General features: G+C 28.4%; 1 protein-coding gene across 1 annotated transcript in view; it reads left to right on the top strand.

Moving 5' to 3' along the window:
- LOC113384610 (xaa-Pro dipeptidase-like) overlaps nucleotides 1-25,461 on the top strand; it is a 187,403-nt gene that overhangs the window by 99,293 nt on the left and 62,649 nt on the right. The window contains 1 exon segment of the mRNA XM_026622358.1: nucleotides 24,851-24,912. Within this exon segment, the coding sequence (XP_026478143.1) occupies nucleotides 24,851-24,912 (62 nt within the window).

Genomic DNA, 25,461 nt, shown 5'->3' on the forward strand with positions numbered 1-25,461 from the left:
ATATTCGATTTATGATTCATATATTGAATCTGCTTTTAAAAGAGAAGAGAAGAGAATAGTATTTTCACATGTTTTCTTTCAAAAATTGGTATCAAACGATTCAGAATGACTTGAAACGTCGAGCGAACATAAAGTTAGCAAAAAGGATTTTCTGGCGAAAACATAAAAATTCTCATCGGGAAGTTAATAATATTTAGTTTTGACTCTAGACTCATTATCATGTGTTGGCTTATTAATAAAAGTTTAGTGCCTCTCATTGTACCTAAATTAAGCTCTAAAAAAATTGGAAAAATTATTATCCAAAAATTAAATCACTGTTTATAAAAAAAAGTTTGTGGAACGGAATGATACACCGGAATAAAATTAAATTACTTTATCAAACCACATTATTAAAAAATATAAAACTGATCTCTATTTCTACCATAACAATTTCATTCCTCCAAGCTTTACAATTTATTTGATCAATACAAATCGTTTCCGATTTCCATTATTTTGTCTCTAAGCATTTCATGTGAAACAAAATTTAGAATTGCCAATCGATTATATTATTGTGCTGCATTATTATTAGAATTTTGACTCGGTCGGCCTTTGTATATTATGGGACTCACGTGTTTCATATATACGCGGCCGGTTGTATAATATCACGCCGGCCACGTGGTCGGGCAAGGACGTTTGCGGGCACATGCTAAATATTATGTGCGTTATAGATCGATATTGTGTGATAGCTGGTGGAAAAATAGAAAGAACGTTTTTTTATAAATGGTGATTTGGGATATTTGAAAATAGGTGTGCAGATCTTATGAAACAACACCTTTGCCGTGTATTAACCGAAGATTTTTGGTCGAAATCGTAATAGAATTACAATGTAAACAATTTTTTTATATGCCATTATTTCATTAGCATTTTTTCTTCATCATAATCTATGGGCGAATTCTGTTGTAAAATAGACCAATAGACCAATTATGCCAAGGCTATGTTACGTTTCAATTTTTACATACAAAATCGTACTGAATACTGACGAAAGCCATGTGGTTGCTGTGTCAGTGGTTGTCACATAAAAAACCTAACCTAGAAAACGCACAAATGTCAAAAAAGGTCTTATGATAATTGGATTTTTCTTACAGTGCTCAGTAACATACGAGTGATCTTGCAGTTTATATATTTATTATGCAGCATATACATAGCATTGTGGCTGTATTCAGTACGATTTTGTATGAAGAATGGAACGTAACGTAGGTTTGCTATAACATTAGTCTGTTTTACGGCAGAATCGATAAATTACTTATATTGCTCTAAACTGACATTTCTAATAAAATAAAATCTAAAAAAATTCTAAGTCATATAATTATTGTAATAAACCCGGTACGCACGATACCAGATTTCTGGCCAGTCACTTTGTTACCTAGAAACGATAATATAAGCTATATTTTACCATATTGCCAGCCATATTTTACGATTTATCATAGATTTATCAGCCATATTTTACGTTTAAGCCCTATATTCATTACGTCAATATTCTTAACATATTTCTGTCCATAAACTGTTGCCTAGCATCGCCGAAAAATATTTTCACACTTGTTTCCGTCGTCGGAAATTCCTTTCATATTTACTATTAAATTTTTTTAGTTTTGTGGAAATTTCACCACGAACGTTGGAATATTGAAGAATTAAGCAAGAAGATTTGGAAAAATTATTTTGATTATCGATAAATGTTGCTGGTGACAACAGAAATATCCTTAACATATTTCTGTTGCCAGATTTACACCGGCCTCCGGCGTCGGAAATTCCTTTCATATTCTACGGTTAAATTTTTTTAGTTTTGTTGGAAACTTCACCAAAATAGTTAGAATATTGAAGGATTAGGCAAGTAAGATTGGGTAAATTATTATGATTATCTGCAAATGTTGCTAATTCTAAAGATGCTAAAATAGTCTTAACATATTTCTGTTGCCAGATTTCATGCCGGCCTTTCATCATCAGAAATTCCTTCCATATAATACGATTAAAATTTTTCAGTTCTTTTCAATTTCACCAAAATTTAAGGATTATGCAAGCAAGTAAGATTAGGTAATTTTTTTTTTATTATCGGCAAGTGTTGCTCGTGGCAACAGAAATATCCTTAACATATTTCTGTTGCCAGATTTTACACCGGCTTCCGTCAACGGAAATTCCTTCCGTCCAGAAAAAGGTAGTGCGTCCTTATTCAAATACATCAAATATTAATATATTTAAAAAAAAAAAATTAAAATTAGTACCTCAGCCTTCTCACTAATTAATTTATGAGTATGATGACATATACATACATTACGATCTACGCATGTTTGCATACGTGAGAATAAGTTTCATATGTGGGTACTTGCTAATAGTGGAATACCGTAGTATTCAGAATTACGCAAGAAAAACTGATTAATGAGTATGTATTGCATTAATTGTAGATATGAAATGCGATATTTAATCATTTAATTGAATTAAGATTTCATAATAATTGTAACATTTCAAAGATTATATATACATACATATTTTTTTTATTTTATTGATTTTTTTTATTCACATGTAATGGATTATATAAACATTATTTATCGTACTTTAAACGAATAAAATTAATAATATAAAATAATTTTAAAGATATTGTTTTATTTTTTTACTATGAGAATTAAACCAATTGTTTTATTGCAAAATACCATTTATATAAATCGAGAAAATTTGTACCTTTTTTGCTATAATACATATTTAATTTATTTTTAAATTTATTTATTTAAATATTATAATGAGGATAAGAAAAATTAATTAAGAAAAGAGATTAGTACTATAGGTGAATTGAAAAGAGCATTAAACTTAGGAATAGGAATCTTAGCTTAGGATAGAATATTTTTATTCCTATTTTCTAAACCCCTAAAATGCGAGATTTATCAAAATTAAAAAAAAGACTTTGAGAAACATTGTCTGCATTTTTTTAAAACTATATAGTTAAAATTGCAATACGCTTTATAAGTGTATGTATCGTTATATCAAGTCAATAATAGTTTCATACAATATCCTTAAGATCTTGATCAATTTGCACATAAAACCCGTTTTTCTATAACTACAGATTCAATTATAATAATAATATTATTGTATTTGTTTATGCGAATCGTACAAAAAATTGCACATATGAATTGTTATCAAGGAATATTTTATAGAAAGCCATGGAAATAAACTTGAATACATTGCGAATTAGCCTTTATAATGTATATACTTATTATTCATCTACATTTGCAATTACAATGATTGCTGAATTGCAAAAAATTATTCAACTTGAGAAACTTTTTGGCTCTCCTTTAACTTTTTTCGGTGGATACAAAGTTTTATAAAAAGTTCAATTTCATAAAAAAATGATTCGAGGTTATTGTAATAAATATATTTTTGGGGGATTTATGAATAACAGGAATTTCATTAATCACGTGATCGATTTTTTTAAGGATTTTTGGAAAGCCCCTCTTCCCTCAAAATTAACCTCCCTCCCTCACGAAACATCATGTGTATTTTTAGTTACAAAAAAAATTAAAATTTTTGAATTGTTTTTGAAAATGTTTGGATTCTTTTAAAAAAATCAGTTCAGTTCATCAGAAAACATCAAACAGTTAGTTACTAAATCAAATCTATGTATTGAGTCACTCATTTTCTAGAGTCTTCAATAAATTATCATGAACTTTATTATTTTTATAAAAATTATTCTTGCATATGATTTGTGAATTCTGGTCGATGAAGTTATCTGTGGCATAATTAAGAATATATTTAGCTTATCAGCATGAACTGTTAATTTACCGTCATCAGTTCGCGTTTTGCAAATATGTGTTCATGTGTGTATAAATATAAATAAATAATACGATCGTAATTTGCAATGTCTACAACTTAAGACGAGATGGCCGGCGCGATATCGTGTGTCCGGAATGCTTTTAATGTTTCATCATGCTCTACTATTACAATTGAAAATACTACTGAATTAGTGAGGGGCTGGTAGAAATATTACTAAAATAACAAACATAAAATTGGTATAAGTTTAATTATTATTTTGAGTGTTCTGAATGTTTAATTTTTATCACATCTTTAGTTTTCGACATTCTTGACATTTTTGAAATTTTCTAAAAGTACTAAACTTGGAATCAGAAAATCATTATATTAAAGTATGGTGCCGTAATTTTGAAAATTTTTAGATTGTAGAAAATTAAAAAAGAGCAATTTGCAATTTGAATTATAGGAACATTTTGTGACTCCGCTTTGTGTTCTCTAACATTATATTACGATTATTTTTTTTGTTAATATATGCGAATACACCTTAAATATTTTACTGATTTTTAAATTCATTAAATGTGTGATTTTCTTAGCTTTATTACCTCAAATTGAATTTTGAAATATAGTCTATATGCAAATGACAGATCTTCTTTTCTAATATTATTATTAATTCGGAATGATGTCTGCTCTACTTTAGGACGTAGCCTTGATGCTTATCTCTCATTACATATTGTTTTGATGGTTTGCCAATCTGATTGTCTTTTTCATCTAACTATGATTTTCCAATTTATCCATAAAACTTAATTTATACAATTATTTAAAAATATTTATTATTGCTGTCTAGTGTAATGTTCTTTACTCAAATTACTCTTTTTGTGGAAGTATTATTATTATTATAATACCACTCGCAATAAACCTAATCAACAAAATCATTGATAAGAGCATTTATTGGCAACAAGGAAATTAGAGAAAATATCATGCAGATATTGAGCAATTTTGTTGTATATTTTTTTATTTCCAATCTTAAAAATGTTCAAGAATTTGGAAAATATTCGTTTTTTTTCAATATTTGTTCGATTTGATGTTTGAAGGACCAATTTGTTGTAAAACACTTTAATTGTAATATTATGTGTTTATTTTAAATTAACTACGAATTGTATTTGTATTTACAATTTTTTGAAAGTTTAAAGTATTGTATTGATTGATTTTATTTTATAATAATATTTGATTGATTTTATTTTGTTTCTATATCAATATATGGCATGCTTTGATTTAGCGCGAACAATATTTTAACAATTTTTTTCAACTGGGATGTTATTTAATTTTCATATAAGTTTGGGAAATATTTGAAATGTGAAAAAAAAATTAAAATTCTATAATTCTTTAAACTAACATTATATTAAATGACACGATATTAGTGTATATTTTGCAAAACATTGAACCAATTTTCTCTACGTTCTTTATTATTTTTTTTTTTTTTTTATATTTATAACAATTTTTGTGCTTTTCTTGAGCTTTACATGATCTTATTATATTTATTTATTTATTCATAAGCAAATCATATATATTAAATAGCTTTTAAAGAACTCAAATCGATTTTTCTGCAACTTTCAAAACGTACTAAAGATATAAAAATTGGTTGGATCTCTCGGAAACGTCAGCGAAAAATTGTATCCGCACATATATGCATACTCACATACGTACACACACATACATACACATCCATTTTTTCTAAGTTATGCCAAAATGTCCAGAAACCACTGAATTTTTGTTTTTGGCGATAACTATAACTTACCCATGTGAACGTAAAAATGTGCATTCATTTCAGGTTCTTTTTTTAAAAAGCGATGTTATTAAGGAGAAAATTTATCTTAATAGCTCATAGCATAGTTAATTTCTGATTGCTTTTTAATAATTGTAAAGAAAAATCGAGTTCAACCTACCTTTAGAAGATTAAAACGTGAATTTCAAAAATACCATACAATAGATTTTTAAGAAAAACATTCGCTAATTATGTAATTTTTTCTGTAATTGTCAATGTTCGGACGTATTTTCGTTTTATTATATTGGCCGTGAAGGTGACAACCTTCTTTTCATTTTAGGTTCTTTTTTTAAAAAGCGACGTTATTAAAGAGAAAACTTATCTTAAAAGCTCATAGCATAGTTAATTTCTGATAGCTTTTTAATAATTGTAAGAATAATCGAGTTCAATCTACATTTAGAAGGTTAAAACGTGAAACAGTTTTCAAAAATATCATACAATAGATTTTTAAGACAAACATTCGCTAATTATATATTTTTTTCTGTAATTGTCAATGTTCGGACGTATTTTCGTTTTATTATATTGGCCGTGAAGGTGACAACCTTCTTTTCATTTTAGGTTCTTTTTTTAAAAAGCGACGTTATTAAAGAGAAAACTTATCTTAAAAGCTCATAGCATAGTTAATTTCTGATAGCTTTTTAATAATTGTAAGAATAATCGAGTTCAATCTACATTTAGAAGGTTAAAACGTGAAACAGTTTTCAAAAATATCATACAATAGATTTTTAAGACAAACATTCGCTAATTATATAATTTTTTCTGTAATTGTCAATGTTCGGACGTATTTTCGTTTTATTATATTGGCCATGAAGGTGACAACCTTCAGGGCATTAAGCTTTACACGGAATGGTTGCTACCCCTGGTAGAGAGGGTAGCGGAGTGTTTTTATTGAACTATTTGTTCACTTCTAAAAGTAAAGTCCGCGAAATAACATGCATAATAAATAACCAATTTTTACCAAGTTATCATATTTCTTAATTTTACCTACAACATTATTTTACAATGTAATTTTTACATCACCATCACCGGATCTCAATCTATTACCATTACCATGCGAGAAAAGAGGTTCATTTCCATCGTGCGGCCCCACGTTCCAGGCTATTGATAAGTGATAACGAGTTTCGGTCTCGTGATTCGCGCAACCCGATACGACAGACACATGTAGGCTCCTCGCTCATCGTTCGCGTGCGTCGTCAGTCGTCCGTCTATGCAACTTTGTTGCTATGCTCTCGTCGATGGTCAGGCCGACGATGAAACGACTAGAGATAAGCGAATGACGAATTTCGCGAAACGATTGATGAGAATTCATTTCATTGATAAGAATTCGCATGTGGGCTTGCGGGATTCATGATAATTGATGATTAGTTGCAGGTTTGCGAAACGAGCCTTATTTGTTACAGATTTTGTCTAATCGATGTAAATTCCATTGGCTAGATGTATGACGTGCATAAAAAAAATTAAGTGAGTGGTTTGCCAATCCGATAGTCATTTTTCAATTTCCTAAATTTTCGAGATAGGGTAGAATGGGGCTTAAAGATCCGCGTGCTAAAATCTCTATCACCAATATCTCGAAAGCAAGTAAAGTTAGGATTTTTTATCAACAATATTTGAAAGTAGAGGGCAAAAGATGAAAGAGTAACAGGCCATCATCTTAAATCAAACTACGCCGCTATTAGGAGATAAATGGCCATGTTTGATCTACAACAAAAGTAATTTTTTTTTCGTTGTTAGTTTTTTTGGTTGTGAGCACTGTTGTTTAGTTTATGAGACGCTAATATAATTTTTAAGTATACGATATTTGATTGCTTTATAAGGTGTATTGTTAATTTTAAGTTAGATTCAATAATTTCTTTTATATAATCTCTATAAAAGCTTATGCGAGTGTGGGGTAAAAAGGGCCATCTGAGCCTTCACACTGTCAAGAGTTTAAAAAATAAGAAAACAGTAAAGTAAATAAAAAGGGAAATTAAGTTAAAAAAAGTTTTTTTCAGAAGATAAATTAATAGTTATTCCAATTCTGCTAGTAAATATATTTCTGACGAAATACCAGTTCAAGGTTATCTACTGTGTAAAAAATGTAATATGTAAAATTTATATTTTGCATTGGTTGAATAATAAGAAATAAGAAATAATAATAAGAAATATTAATTCGTAAAATCCCTTGAAAATTAAAAATAAGACATTGCACCTGTTTGCCCCTTTCAGCCCGCCTGTGGGGTAAAAAGGACCAGATGACAAACTTTGGAAAAACAGCAAAAGACACATTTTTACAATGATGAATTAGCTAAGAGTTTTACTGAACATAGTCAGATAGTTGTTTATTTGATAGGTGTTCTTTGTTGTGATATAATTAGTTTTCACAATAAAATCAAATTGGACCTTTGTGCTCAGCTCTAGCCTGTATTATTTTATCAAATATTGTATTTGTTAACTTGCAATTTTTTATTTAAATTATAGCTTTTTCATAAGCTCGAAAAAACTCAATCAAAAACGTCCACAGGCAGAAGTTTTTCACTGAAAAACTTAGAGTGTTCACTATAATCTATATAGTTATAGATATGTATAATTCAAATTGTTCACGAAATAATTCAAATAATTCACGAAATTGAAGTTTGTGGTTAGAGGGTGAAAATTTAGGGTTATGAGTATTCTATATAGCATTATAAAAAATGAAAAAATAAAATTTGGCCCAAAATATAAAAAAAAATCGGGGTGGTCAGCTCTTTATCATTTGGTTTCAATGAAAACTTTTCCGGGGATATACCTAACGGTTTCCCAAATTTTCACGGCGATTGGATGTATAGTTTTTTAATGCATTAAAAACAAGCAGAGAGATAGACATACATTCGTTTTTTTAGCGTCAATCACTACTAAAATCATGAAAAAATATGCTTTTCTTCAGATAACAAGTATTGAAATTTAATACATTATTTTGAATACTTTGATACATAATTTTTACTGGTTTATCATTTTTAATGGCCTTTCATAATATCAATTTTCATTCATAACATTCCATTTAAAAAGTTAACTGTTTATTTGCATTATCAACTGGGTTGTAATTTGCCGTTTCTTTTTATCAAATGCAAATGATGAAAGTTATTTATACTAAAGTTTGTTTTTGCAAATCGATGTTGGCTGAAATATTAATTACATATTCACTTCTGTTGCTATGCAAACACGAAATAATTCAGGCCGAAATAATTCATGGTAGAAATGTCGTATTTTAATTACATAAATGAGACATACTTCTGCTCGGCTCAGGAATATAATATATGTATTTACTAATAAGCTAAGGAATATTTATAACCACTAATTGTATATGTTTATGAATGGAAATAGAATAATAGAATAATAAAGTTGAAAGTTGTAATAAGAGTGCAAATGGAGAAACAAAGTAATGATATTGGTTAGCAATGTTTTCCCAATAAAAATCTACGTTAAATAACTATCGTAGTATATATTTTTTAATATCTGCATCCTGCATCTATTCCATATGGAACTTCAGCACATTCAGCAGATCTAAAGTTTTCCAGTTGGTCACTAATTAAAAAAATGCTAAAAGCTATTTTATTTTTTAAAGCTAGAGGATATTAAATTAGAGGGCAACGAATATTGCTTAAGCTACAGAAAACAAGAGTATCTTTGTTGATAAATATTATTTGATATTTTGTTTGTATTTTTCACTATCTTATCACATGATATTTTTTCAAATTATTTATTGATTTATTTTTAGTAAATATTTAGTATTTTGTAACTCATATTGATTGCTCGGGATCATTGAGATATGATTTTATCAAATTCAAGATGAAATACCATCCGAAAATTTTTAAAGATAATATTTTGATAAATCGATATCTTGCATAATATTGGTGCAACTGTAAGAAATGATATGGTATATTGTTGATCATTTAAGTAGATAATTTGATAAATATAACCAACCAAGCAGTGAATTATTTATTTATATAATATTAATTGGATACTATTTTATGCATTAAGAATTATTATATGGGATTGTTAATATAGAACAGAATTACAAGCAACAATTAGGCATAATTATGAAGATGACTTTTTTAATAATTTTTTTTATAGAGTGTTTATTTATATCTGATATTCTTGACTAGAATATTTCTGCATACATAGGTACTTTATTTCATATTATATTTGAAATAATTCCTAACATTGTTGAACAATTTTTATTAGCAGCTTATCAGCCAGAACCACTTCTTTATCAAGTAAAACTAGATTGAGATAAGAATAGTGTCGCTAGTATTTAATATTCAAATATAAATATAAATACAGACTTATATTTATATAGAAGATCTCTCTCAACATTGTTGCTATGTGCAACAGAATACAAAATGATGTTCGCAATTAGTAATTATGCCAAACATTGAAAATCGCATTAATTAATGCACAACTGAAATCCGTTGTGAAAATAAACTACACGGTTATTTGTAGAATGGAAGAGATGCACCACTTTGGATCGAATATACCTCGATGTTTCGATCTTTTAAGCAAAAATCGAAAATTGATAATCTTAGCGGGCTTCCATTAATCACGTGTTTGATTTTTTAAGGATTTTTGGAACCCCCTGTCGCTTGATGATACGTGGTGATATTTAAAATCATCTCCCCAACTCCACCAAACATCACTTGTATTTTTGGTTCGAGAAAAAATAGTAAATTTTTTTTTTTTTTTGAAAATATTTGGGCTTTTGAAAATTCAGGTAAAAAATAAATACACGTGATATCTTACTAAACCCATCCCTTCCCAACACGATTGTTTGTCAACCCCCCCCTCCTCCTAAAAACCCCCACGTAATTAATGGACGCCCTCTTAAGGAATTTTGATCTCTACAATTTATTTTGTAACATTGTGGCTCAATGGCAAAAGCTTTTCTACAAAGTTTGATAAGTTTGATACTCGCATTGGCTAACTTGATATCACTCGGTAGTGATATTCATTTTTACTTAAAAATATTGGTCTTAAGATGTTTCTAACAAGGAGAACCTTAGGTTTACTCTTCTGGGATATTGATGAAAGTTCATATGGTAATAGAGTTGAAAGTCAAAAAGAAAAGTTCAAAATTTGATAGACCTCTGGGAAGTGGCTTGGTTATAAAAATCAATTGAAGTTTTGGGAAAGAGAGAATTGATCCTAAGATATTTTTTTACAATATCGACATTTTCAGTAATCGATAAATTTCACACCCCTAGACAATATATTTGCCTTCATCAAGGTAGTTGAATAAATATAATAAAACCGTAGGTATATGTGCGAGATACATCACGCTAAAATGTTGCGTTTTTGAATAAACAAAGTCTGTAAATGAGCCTTTTATGCAAGCCGTTTCACAAGGTTTATGTGTTTATCTATGTAAAATATAGAGTAAATAAAAGTAGCCAGCTTGAAACTAGTTTTTAAGTTTACAATGTTTGAGAGGACATAGTTTTAATAACAGAAGCTTCTTTCTGTTTGGTGCAATAAACTAAATTTTTTTGAATCAGGTAAAAGGTAACAGAATTTGCTATAAGACAAGGGGAGAAATCTAATCATTAAACATTATATTTAAAATACCTTTCTTCGTGAATCTACGAATATAGGATTCGAAGATTTCAAAAAAATATTTATAAATTGTTTCAAGTTCTTGGAGAAATAGATTATAATTTAACTTATTAACAAAACATCCTGGCCGCTCAACTACTAGATTCTCTATACTTTTGCGGCGTGGACTTTTGCTCTTGAATTCGACTTTCCGCATGAGCTTTTTTCAAATAATTAATTTTTGTTAACAATTAATACCAAGAACAGTCAGAAAAGTTCACAATAAATAAGAAAGCATTTTAATCAATTATTGATTACATTATATTGTGCAATATGTCCAACCGTATCGTTCTGCGCGTAGTAAATTTCGAATGGCGCCGAAGTTTACAAATGTCCTTGGAGATCAGCATGGTTTATGATATTGTAGTGACTCTACTACGTTTGTTTACTATTTTTGCCGGTTAAGTACTCCATACACTCTTTGCTAATGATAATGCTAATTATCATTCATTTTTGTAGCAATGTTAATGGATAATTGTGATATATGGGCAATGGGCTTCCCCGTGGGATTAGTATATAAACTTTATATATTGTAATTAGTATATAAATTTTATATACAACGACTTTATATATTGTAATTAGTATATAAACTTTATATACAACGACTTTATATATTGTAATTAGTATATAAACTTTATATACAGCGACCTTTTTTAATCATTACCCTAAAATTTTTTGTCTAAGTTGTTCTTATACCCATGGCAAAGAGAGATTTCTCTCCATACCGACAACTAAAAAATATATAATTTACCCACAAAAATTCCATTTTTACTATATTTGGGACAATTTAACCCAGTTCCCCGACCACTGATATAAAGTTATAGGATTTCAATCAGAAGTTTAAGGTTCGGTATTCGCCTCACTGACAACCTGGCCTTGCTGCATCAAATTGAAAAGTACATAATTACTATTAGAACAATTCTGATAATATAATTCTAATAATAAGTCATCAAATAGAGAAAGGTCAACCGTTGGGTTGCATTCTGAAGAAGCAAATTGGTCAAGTGAAATCATGGCAATAGGACCACATTAAACTCTGAAGTTCTTATTACTGTTCAAATCAAAAACAATTAGAAAAAATGATATAAGTGATATATGATATATAACAGTCATAGGACCTCATTGCACCTTTAAGTTTTCATTACTGTTGAAATCAAAAACAATTCAAAAAAATTATAAGTGATATATAATATATGATAGTCATAGGACCTCATTGGACTATTAAATTCAAATCAAAAACAATTAAAAAAAATTATATAACTTAAACAAATTTGAATTTTATTTATTTATTTGAATTTTGTTTTAAACTTTTAGAGCTGGGTTTGCAAAATTATATATTACTATTTTATAATTGAACAATTTTATAATAATTCATAATTGGAGTTTATTATTTTATATGATTATATAAAATTTATATAAATTTAGTATATAATCAAACATAAAGATGAAGTGTGTCGAGGGTTTATTGTAACTATAATTTGGAAGAAAAGGTTAAAAAGACGATAACAATCATAAAAAATTATTTTAATGCCTTCAAATTTATTAACTCTGTCAGTGTAAATTCAAAAAACAAATATTTTTTATTTTTTTTACTAAATTTCAAATTGTTCTTAAAAAAAAACATAATATTATTTAGGTTGAAATGTAAATGAATAATTTTCTGAAATGTTACCTTGTAGTAGACCATTTTACTCGATTGTTTAAAGTCAAATCACACTATCTGAAACCTATTTCTTCATTTTTCTAAATTTTATTTGATAACTGAAACAAGGTTAGATTGACGTTCTCAAAATGAAGGTCTGAACCTCAACTTTTTTTAATCGAATAACCGTAAATTCTGTATCCTATTTAATTTTGGCATCATTTTTTTCTATTTTATTTATTTATAGTTTCATCAAACCAAAATAATTTCACCTATTATTTTGCAATATAAATTTTTGTGGCAAACCTCAAACATGTATGTATTGCTTAACCGCTAACACGTGCTGATATTTTCCGCCTTTGTTTTTATTTTTGCCGGCATACTTAGGTAAATATTTATAGGTTTTTTGTGATCAATTGTATTTTGTCACAAGAGCATGTGCATTTTCTCAATGTTGCGAAAAAACGTTTTAAAATAGCTGATAAGAATTTGTGAGATAGTTGCGAAACAAGATCTGTAATAGACAACCGCTGACAAACACTGATTATTAAAATATCACTATTTTTGTAAATATTTATTAATATTTTATATTCTAGAACTTCTCATTTGCTTACAGTGATTAATTGTTGAAATTCATTTGAATACTGTTTTTATACTGCCTAATCATAATACATGCCTGATTCATACAAAATTACATGCCTAGTAACTTATGGCTGCAAGGCCTGTGACTTATACACAGCACCACGAACATCCTGAAATTTTTTTAAGTCATGGATTATGATGTGTACTATTGCATAATAAGCTCCTATGTCTTAATTAGTGGTTTATACTAATGATGTTGTACAATAACTACCTATGTTTTCATTAATATTGATTTTAATGATCAAGACTTGTGTAAGCTTTATTATTGATTCAGGTTTTACAATAAATATGCGTGCTATCATAATAATATAACTATGTTGCAATTTAATTCTTATAAACAAGTTTAGTATTTTATGGCATAATATTTTTATGTTGAATATAAATTGAGAATTAAATTAAATTTTTGCAATTACCTTGTTATGGATTGCGTATTAATAAAATATTTATATGGATGTTTGATCTTTAAAAAATTATATAAAATTTGTAAGAGATAAATTATATACATTTGCCTGCATTTCGGAAAAGGATAACTTGAAAAAACTTTTTTTTTTTTTTAATTACAATATCTATATTACGGAGACATTTAGTGACTATTCTGATATATCACTGTTGTTTTTAGAAGAAAAACCAGTAGTTGACTATTATAGTTATAGTATAGTATTACAACTTTTCTTAATAGTATTTTTTGGCTTCATATTTTTATGCAGCATTACGTACAAAAGGCAATTTTCTCTTGAAATTATATTAGAGATCTATACCCTCAAATGAAAATTTGATATCATACTGCTTGATATTGACTAGTTTGTGCTAGCCACGTTCATACCCATTATACGACGAACAATATATACATAAGACATAAGTATAATCAAATTTTTGCTCTAATACTAATAAATTATATACATTTTACTTGTAATATCTTTAAAATTTTTATGTGACCTAATTTTTCCATATTTTCATAAAATTGTTTTCCGTGATATATTGGCAATACATTATCTTTAATTTTGAGGCATTAAGATGGTATTTTTAAACTTTGCAAAATTCATTTTTCTAATATGGACCATCCAATTTTTCACAATAAAATTTTTATATGAACCTGATAAAATTTATGATAACTTTAACAATGTAACAAAAGTTACTTTTTATCAGCATGTTTCGTTTCAGTTTCATAATGTTTTTTTTTATTATATAATGTCTCACGAGATCGTGTAAATTGTCCAAGGTTTGTTATTTGTTGTTACTAAAATATTGCAAAAATAATCTTTCGACTCATTTTTTACGATACCACGGAAATTGGACGCGCACTATGTTTTTTTAATCTGTATATTTTACAACTTAAAGCTTCTATTAATAGAATTTGTAGGACCGTTTTGTAAACAATCAACTGGTTTCAGTCGGTTCTTGTATGGACGAAAAATTATTGGAAGTTGTTTGTTGAACTACTTAATTTTTTTTTGCTTTTTATGAATCTGCTAAGAGCAAATTTTAAAAGATTTTTGTAAAAGAAAATAGTTTTATGATGGAACAACTTTGAATGCTAAATAGTATTTGCTTCTGAAAAATGTTTTTAGATTTTAATGAAATCAACATTGAACTGGTGGTGCATTACATCATGCCTTAAGGCAAATTGCTGAAACTTCATACAGTAATTTAAAATTTTTGATAATTCTATACATTTTTCTTCTAAGAATTTTGTAATTTTTTGAAAATTCTGGAACCATAAGAAGTTTTGTAAGTTTCTTCCTCAAATTTGTATCCACTCACTTACATACTGCACTCACACACACACACACACACACACACACACACACACACACACACACACGGTATTGAGTCCGACATACCCACACAAAAGACCTAGTCTGATACGCATAAACGCTTTTCCTTCGCCAAAAATATATAAAAATACCACACTTACTCACACATACATCCATTTTTTGTAAGGTATCCCAAAATGTTCAGAAGACTTTCAAACGTTAAGATATGCAAAAATTTACATTTTCGATTATTATACGATTACTCTAACTTACCCTATGGGGCGTTACTAATAAAATAATATTAATTATAACAGTCATAATAATATGAATTTTAATCATTTTAAATAAATTTACAGATCGATATTATTGATAATAGTGGGATTTTTTCTATATATCTTGATTCGATACCTTGATATTAGAGGGATTTTTTCTTCCAAGGCGGTTTCTAAAACTTCGCGTTTCGGAAATCGTCAAACCTATCGCGGATCTTAATTGCGATTATGATCTTCCGCAAATTACCTTGTAGCAAGAATTGCATATCCAATAATTCTATTAATATCTAATTTTTATTGCGAGCGCGAAATGATGATATCTCTTCCGACCGGTTCGAATCGGTTTTCTGTGGACGGATGATGAACATCGCGTTATTTGCGCGCATCGTACTACACGTGTTCCTGAAGGTCGTGGATTCATTGAATTTGATTATATTAGGCGTAATATGTGATAATGATATTATGTTTACTATATATGTATTCCGTATTATTTATATTTGTTGTGATAACTTGCACTTTTTGAATCGTATCAACGCACTTAATTGCTGATGAGATTTTATCGAGTGTCGCGAAAGTGGTGAAATTATCAATTTTGAGATTGAAGTTTCTGGATCATTAATTATGATGAAATATCTACAATGTAGTATAATACAAAGATTTAAGATGGTATATTTACAAAATTCTGTATTGATATTATTCGGACGTATTTTCATTTTATTATATTGGCCATGAAGGCGGCAATCTTCATGGCATAGAGCTTTTTCATCGGATGGTTTCTACCTTGTTTTTTGAGGAACTGCAGGAATTAAAAAACTGTTTTATAATAAAAAATATTTTTACATTGATTTAAGGTGGTTTTATGTTTAGGGGATTTGATGTAAAAGGGGCAAGTAGTAACAGGCATTCTTCAATGGGATCTTAAATAATATTAATTGTTTTTTGATCGGACATGTAAACCGTCCTTCATAATATTGTCGCAGCTACTGTCCCGCAGGCCGACTCAGTATACAAAACTGTGCAGGTCTGTCATTTTTGATTTGTAATATAAAATTGTACCATATAATTTTGGTTTGCATTACAAATTGAAAAAAATAGATTTTTACTATTCAAACCCTTCCATTTTTCTCAATTCTATTTTTATCTTAAGATTTTCTATATTCTAATAAAAATATTAATTGATTTTTTCTCGCCGAATAGTATTTATCTGTGGTTTCTGATTTAATCGATTGGGTGAAGTTTAAATTAAACAAATGTTGCACCTTGGATTTTCTGGTGTCAAGTGTAATTTAAATTGCTAATTATAAAATAATTACATTGTTTTTATTACATAGTGCCGATACTAATGATGTTGTTTATCATGCATCATAATTTCTACGCACGTTTTTCTACTTACCTTATTATGCGAATTAACAATTATTTTTCTCAGCATATTATATTATAAAACGAATAAATCTTCATCAAATTATGATTTAATATATTATATGCTATAGTTTTAAACTATATTTAATTTGAAGTAAAAGAGCTGAAAATAGATCAATGAAGGTAACTTGTTGGAGAATCCTTCTCAAAGCCCCAAAAAGCGAATCCATGTTTGCAAATTAATTTCTGTCTGCTCCTACTTAATAATTCCTTTGACAAATTGTATTATTAGCATCTTCGTTAATTTTAGAACTCTGATTTGATGAAAACCGCAATTATTACCTTACATAAATAGAATTTCATTGTTTGAACTCATTCTAAAATCGGATCCTTTGTGCACATTGTGTATGTTTATTTATAGTATTTTCCATTAACTCATGCTATATTTGTTTGCAATAATATATATCTCTTGCATATAGTATGATACATTTTGTATTTGTTCTATTATAATAAATAAGATATACTATAACTATATTTATAACTTGTTAATGGCTTCTGTTCACTATAAAGCAACTTTGTGGGAAATGATCTCGATTACATACAAAAGTAATTGTTGATGTAAAGAGTTTGCTTGTTTTTGAACAGGAATCAGAGTTTTGATTGTGATGATTATAGTTTGTGCTAATTATTTTTGCTTAAAACCAAATGGTCATTTTGTAATTGGGATGATTTTTATTTTTACTCAATCAAAACACTGCGCTGCCTCCTCTACCATGGGTAGCAACCATTCCGAGTAAAATCTCAATGCCATGAAGATTGTTACCTTCATGGTAAATATAATAAAACGAAAATACGTCGCAACACCAGGTTTTATAGAATGTAGGATTTGAACTCTGAATCTTGCAGTAGTATAACTGAGATCTTCTATCCTCATCAAATTTCCCAATCTAGAGTGCATTAGGTCTTCATAAAAATATTCTCTATTTTTTTTTTGAAAATATTCTTATGTGGTTTATTTTTAGTTCCCGGAAATATGAAAACTCATGTAAATATTTCGCAAATGTGATATAGATACTATACACGTTTCTATATTTTCTTAACGAGAGTTTTTTGAACTTCAATGACGTTCTTAGGTTTTCTCAGCAGGTGACTTGAAGTATTCTAGTTTTAAAAATAACCATTGATTGATGTCACATTAACTATATGTAAACAGCTGTATTGATTATCCTCGTAGCCAGAGAATAGTTTCAAATTAGAGGTTGTCTAATTCTATTTATAGAAAAATGATTCTGTAACTGTAAAATCACGAGTACTAGTTGGTATTCTGATGATGTACTTAAAATTTATTTTGGACAGGGCTTTATTGAAATCACAAAGAAAGGAAATTACTTATTTCTATCTTCTAATCATTTATTTTATTGTAAGCAATATCGATTAAATGGGTAAGGAATACGCATTAGCAGTATGTATGGATATGTATCATTCAAAACTGGTTAGTTTTTGCAAAAGGTAGGTCTAGTAGATTCGTAAATGCGAAACAATAAGGAGACGTCCATTAATCACGTGATAGATTTTTTAAGGATTTTGAGACCCCCTCCCCCTTGGTAATATGTAGTGATATTCAAAATTACCCCTCTCCCCCTCCTCCACCTTACGTGTATTTTTAGTTAGGAGAAAAATTGTATTGTTGTTTTTTTAAAAAAATGTCTGGATTTTTTTCAAAAATAAATGCACGTGAAATCTTACTATACCCCCCACCCCCACATGATATTTCGTGATTTTTGGTCAAACCCCCCTCCCCCTAAAAATCTCACGTCATTATTGGACGCCCCCTAAGGACAAAGAATGGTCATGCTGTTTTTGAGAGAAGGGATCTTAAAATTAAAATAATTCAAATGTAGAATTTATAAGTCTAACAAGAAATGCATTTATATTAAGTAAACTCAATTCATGTAAATCCACATATTTACTTTAATCTCATGTCGCAGCTGATCTTGACTCATGAAGTAATTCTAGGAAACGTACGACTCATATTTATATAGATGTAATAATGAAAATAGACAACATGCACCATAAACAATTGTGTGAAAGAATAATATTTATACTCCGTGCTACCATTTCGAATAATTAGAACGGGTTGAAACTAACAAAGGAAGGATAATTTACTAGAAACGTGTCGACATAAAATTTTATGAAATTCAACAAGATAATTAAAAGCAGGCCGAAATACGTGGATGTTAATGGACTAATTAAACAACAAGCGACTACCTGTATTAAAACTTTTCCAGAAGACAATATTTAAGAAACTATTTAAACATAAGATGTATTACAACTTATAACAAACGTAATTAGTAAGTCTGTTTATTTGGGACGATTTTTATATACTGTGTCTTTTGGATAGTTTGTTATAATTGGGTTTCTGCATTTACTTTGGAGAAAGTAAAGATTATGTTACTGTAATTTTAACATATATCAAAATTACATAAATCACATTAAATACTCGATCAACCAGAATAATCGGAATTGTTATCCATTTTAGTAACTACCTTTTAGTTTCTATTTTAAGCATTTGGCATACAGGAACCCAAAAATCCTTAATCAGATTTTAGTCTAATATATGTCATGAAAAGTCAGAGATTGCCGAAGGCAAGAAACTTGATATAAAGTTGGACATAGAGATTAGCAGTATAGAATTAATCTATTGTGCTAAATTTCAATGTTCGTTGATCGTGTTATCCGTTTTGATAGTAAAACTAGTTATTTATCTTTTACATGATAGGATTTCAAAAGAAGTGCATTTATATAAATGCTGTATAAGTAAACTAATATAAATTTGAAACCTATAGTTAATATTTAATAACTACTAGATATCAGTTTCTTGAATTTTCTACCCAATATCTTATCAAATATGAAAGTCCTTAGATATTTTTACAATCTACCATTACTAATTCTGTATCTAAACCAAGCTTCAATCTGAATTTATTATTGACATTTTATATATCTTATTTTAGATACAATCTATATCATTTTCTTGGAAATTCAATTCACTTGTAATGTGGATGCAGACAGATCGAAAATAGACCAATTTAATACTGTCAATCAAATGGTAGAGATATTTATATCTATAGTCTCTCAGTTTATTTTGGGTTGTAACTTTAGTACATATAAGACATCTCGGATGAAAGACATAGTTAATAGCACCTGGTGGTAGTGATGTAATTGCATTTATTTTGTACTGACGGTTCATCTGAAATTGGGTTCCCAGGAATAGCCAGAAGTATAAATCCGGCTGATTGAACGTCCTAATAGCTTAGAAAAAAAGGTGGTAAATTAAATTCAGAACAGGAAGATTCAAAAAGATTTTACAGGAGCTTTCTGTCATTAGAATGACATGTTTTAGATACACTAATAGGTAAAAATTGATTTTATTTGGCGGTAGTAAAAGGTTTGAAACCGCAGAGTTAATCATCAAAAATATTTTTTACAATATTTTATTAAACGGATATAGACATGAAAGAAATAGTTTGGAGAGACCATAACCACAGAATTTCCCTAATGTATAGATGAGATTCTTTGTAGGCGTACATACGTAATGCAGCTTATTTTCAATTATTTTTTTATAATTGAACCACTACTCTTAGGACTATAAAATTTTAAAGGGTTTATTTTTAATATGTGCTTTATCATCATGTGAAGTTTCATCAAAATGCCAAAAGAGTAAACCTGATGTTCTCCTTGCAAGCTAAAATGAGAATAGTAATAGAGGTACAATTTGGACCATCATCTTTGGTTTCTTGTTTGTAGCTATTCTTTCAACCAGCTTGTATATTCAAATTATGTACCTGCCTTTACAAATTTCATACATTAGTGTTAAGATCAAACATAAAGCATCAGCCATAAAGTAATTTCCTGGTTATACGTGGAACACATATGTTGTATGTGAATCCATTATACGACTGGGATGCGTGCTTTTACGAGTACGTGCATGACCGTTGACATTTTGCTCTAGTAGTTTATTTAATACACTAACAAAAATGATTTATAACATATTCGTGTGGCATTTTGCCACGTTGGCAAAAATATTGCTCACATTCTATGTGGATTCCATTTGATTTAGAAAAAAATTTACGATAACATATACTGGAAATATCGAAAAATTATATTCCATATATGCATTTTTCCTTATTAGCCTAAATATATTATATTAGAGTACAGTAAAAAAATTTTCATGCATTTTTTTATATTCTATTGCCATCACACCTCTACCTATAAAACAAGTAGGGCGCATGCCTTAGGGCAAAAAAATTTACATTTTTGAAAAAAAAATACTATGAAAAAATTAGATTTTTGAGAAACTATAAATTTTCGACAAAAATTTACTTTTTTTGTGAAAAGATCTTCTTACTAGATCTCCGAAACCGCTAAACCTGATCAGTTCTTTATCTTGTTAATACAAGTAAAATGTTTTTTGAATTATTCAAATCGGATGCTCCATTCTCTTAAAAACTGAGTTACCGTTTTTGGCATTTTTTGCCCCATATCTTTGGATGGCTAAACCTGCCTTCGCCAAAACTAATCAGCACGTCTCCTTATCAATACGAATCAAATGTTTTTCGAATTATTCAAATCGCTGCCAAAATGTTCAGAAGGTTTTGAAACGTAAAGATATATAAAAACTTTCATTTTCGATTTTTTTGCAATCACTATAACTTGCCCTACAGGAAATTAATAAACTTGGGTTAGTCCATTCTTCAATCACAATGCAAATTTACTAAAAAGTTAATATATTTTGAAAATATTCAGATACTCTTAGAAAAAAATATTTTGATTCAAAAAAGTACCAAAATTTTACTTGTTATGTGTTTTGGATGTTATAGTGAATTTAACCCTTTCCACTCGGATGCCGCCACTCCGGCGATAAAATTCATATAAATCTCGGAATTCGCAAGTGGAGAGGGTTAAATAGATTCAGCCTAGATGATTTGACTTAAATATAGAGCACAACAAGCACCATTTTGGCAATATAAATTTTTTATTCATCAAAAGGTTAGGAAGCACCATGTTCAGCAAAGCATGTATCTTTTTTATCAATGAAATAGAATAAGAAAATAACATTAATATATTCTCTTGTGAAGCATTGACTCCGAATAATGTTAGGCAGTGGAAAATCATTAGGTCATGTTTTGATGTATTTCAGAATAACAATGTGTCTATTTTGGTTGTTAACAATAGCTTAATTTGCAAAAGAAATTAGGAACATCATCTGCATTCAGGTGAACTAAATACAATTTACTGAAAATGAACATTTTATGTAAACATTATTATCGGCGGCATAGATAACATGAATATATTGATCAGTAGAATTGCTACAGACTTTTTGTTTGTATCGACTAATTAGTAAGGGTCTATTTTTATTGGGACCTAGTCTTTATTTTTTTTATAATGTAGAATAAACAAAATACAAAAAACCCTACATTTTCACCCTCTTATCTTTGTCTTGATATCGACCCAATTCTTGATAATTTACTAGGTAAGAAATCATTATAATTATGTAACTATTCACAAATTTAGGCCACGAATTAATGAAATTTATTAGAACCAATAAATTAAATCAATGGTAAAAAATGTTTTACACATCAGAAAAGATCGAATAAAAAATATTTTTTCAACTTATATTTGTATATGTATATTATTGTTTTGTATTTTCAATATACTATTACAAAAACTGTTACATCTGTTATGAAAACTAAATTGAAATCATTTATCAGTATGATAATATTTATTAACCTTGCCATACGAGTTATTTAATTTCGACAATTATAATCAATGAATCAACATTTTGAAAATTCAACAAGTTTAAAATGTTAAAGAGCGATAAGTCTACGCAATATTACGCAAATGACACGATCCATGTTGTAAATTCTATCTGCATTATTTACATATGTTATAACTGTTCGGTTAAGGCCGCGTTTCTATGACCTATGAAATTTATCAATTATAATTTATAATTTAGTAATGATATTTGATTTTAGTAGTGGAGACTGGGTACGTTAGTGACAGTCGTCATAAGAGGTAAACTATACTGATTTTGAGATAGGGTCCAAAGGGAGAAAAATTAAGTATGTTCATTCGAACAAGTTTCCATTGTTGCGGCACTCGCCCTTTTCTTGTATAATTTGATTTTACAACCGTAGATTCCACGTAGATAAATGTTCAAATCACCAATTATTTTTCTGTCCCAGCTAATTGGTAAATTAACAAAATTATTGTCCATAAAAGAAAGTGTCACAACCGTACCCAAACTCCTCTGTTAGTAAAATTTAACATAAATGCTCTTTAATAATAATGTCTTGAAATTTGAATCTGCTAGCGTTATTTGATTATAAATTTTATAAACATGCATACTTTTTTGTCATTCTGAATCGTTTGGGGCCAAATTCGAAAACAGTATATGTGTGTTTTTTTGAAGTTCTTACTTAGATCTTCTGTCTGAGTATGTCGGACTTAATGATAATAATAATATCGACTAAAATATACGCTTTTCTCTGGCCCTTTGTTCCCACGGTAAACGCCCTTAGGCATTACTTTATGGGGGAGGATCTAGAATGCTATATAAAGCTTTTTTTATTATACTTCTATAGAAATAAAAAAATGTCATAATTGGTCAAATATTGTATTTTAAAGAAGAAATGTTGTTTTTGTCATTAATCCTAATTTTTATGTTTTCTTAACGTTTCAAGCCATTCTGTATGGTTTGGTACCAAATTTGGATAAAGTATGTGTGTTTTTTGTAGTCCTTACTTAAATCTTCTGCCCGAGTATTTCAGACTTAATAATGATAATACCCACAAAAACTTCTGCTTTTCTCTGGTTACTTTATGGGGGGAGGATCTAGAATGCTATTTATCGCTTTCATTTATAAGTAGAATATTGTCTTCTTTGTGTATATAGTTAACATTTTTATAAAACTCTTAACATCAATGATATTTTATATCTTTTTTATTATTTTATGAATTTGTTAGATCATGGTTGTCCATTCCAAAATCATGATAACCTTGTGCACACGCGTTTGACAGTTTCATATCATAATTTAAACATAATTCTAAGCGTGACGGAATATCAACTATATCAATAAAAAAATTCAAATTTAGATTATGCTAACTGTAGGACAGTTTTTATGATCATTTGAAGGTTTATGAAATGCTACGTTTTGTAATGAATACAATTATTATTATCTTGATCATTAAAAATATTTATATAGATTTTTTATTGTATTTGGCAACAATGGTTGCTCTGCTCTGCAGAGCAATTAGTAATAGATTTATTTGAAATATATTTTTGGTGTCAAATTTTTTACATTTAAAATGATGATTTAAGTTAGAGACGTTTCTCAACGTTCTCAAGTGAAAACATGTTAAATAAAAAATCAACATTTTAAACCAAAAAAAAATTTACTTTTGGGTAATTTTTTTCCGAAATTACATTTTTAAGTAAATATCATATGTGTTTTCTGAAATTTTGAAAGTGAGATAAAATATAAAAATAGTAAAAATCAAAATTTAAGAAAAGTTAAATAGTCAAATAATATATTTTAATGTCGAAATAAAAAACCTCAAATTAGATTTATACTCGTATGTGAATCCAGAACTTATGTTTGGTATTTAATAATGTTATGTATATATATATATATATATAATGTTATAATAATTGTTATGTATTATTACTAATGATACAATTCGAAATTACCGCCAAGAAACCGCAATTGATTCGTTATTGAAAAAGTATCTCTAGGACCATTACGCAAGTTGTCCCATCGTTTGCTTATGTAGAATAAAAAATCTTGCAACCGTTTTACTTATCAGTACACAATCGATAATATTACGAAATTTAGAATATTGATTGCCAATGTTTTGTTCCGAGTGACCTCAAAAAATAATACTGATACGTGATGGCCGATTATTTTTAATGTTTTTTATCTTTACAGAATGGAGAAAACAGCGACAGTGGTCTTAAAACCAAGGAGGCTACTTTTCCCGGGATAGAAGAGTGAGTAATAATTAATTTTATCATTTTTAAATTAAATTTTTAAATATAAAAAAAAAATTAAATATCATGAAATTATGTCATGATTGCCTTAGTAACTTAGGGTTTACTTAAATTTGAATAAAATGGAAAATTTTCGAAAATTCTTTATGCTTGACTAGTAGCTTAAAAATGTACAAAAATGAATATTAAAAAAAAGTTGATTTTTTTTATTGTCCAATACTAGTATAATAATAATACTCTATTTACACACACATATATATATATATATATATATATATATATATATATATATATGTCTATGTCTATGTCTATGTCTATGTATTATTATAATTAGTATGTTCTTCCAAGCTTCAACGTTCAACAAAATTATGAAATAAATATGTATATTTTATTCGTAATAATTCCGTACATAAAATTTAATTAACCAATTTGTAGTCTTGAATGGTTCCTTCTGAACCCTTGATGGGGATATTAACCTTTAGTTGAAACTTTGGTCGTCACATTGACTAATTTTCTTAGAATACGAACCTTTATGATATGAACAGGTAA

Source organism: Ctenocephalides felis, unplaced genomic scaffold, assembly GCF_003426905.1.
Source record: "Ctenocephalides felis isolate EL2017-DRISC unplaced genomic scaffold, ASM342690v1 CF-g0.4_SCAFFOLD_03571, whole genome shotgun sequence".
In the NCBI taxonomy this organism is placed as follows: domain Eukaryota; kingdom Metazoa; phylum Arthropoda; class Insecta; order Siphonaptera; family Pulicidae; genus Ctenocephalides; species Ctenocephalides felis.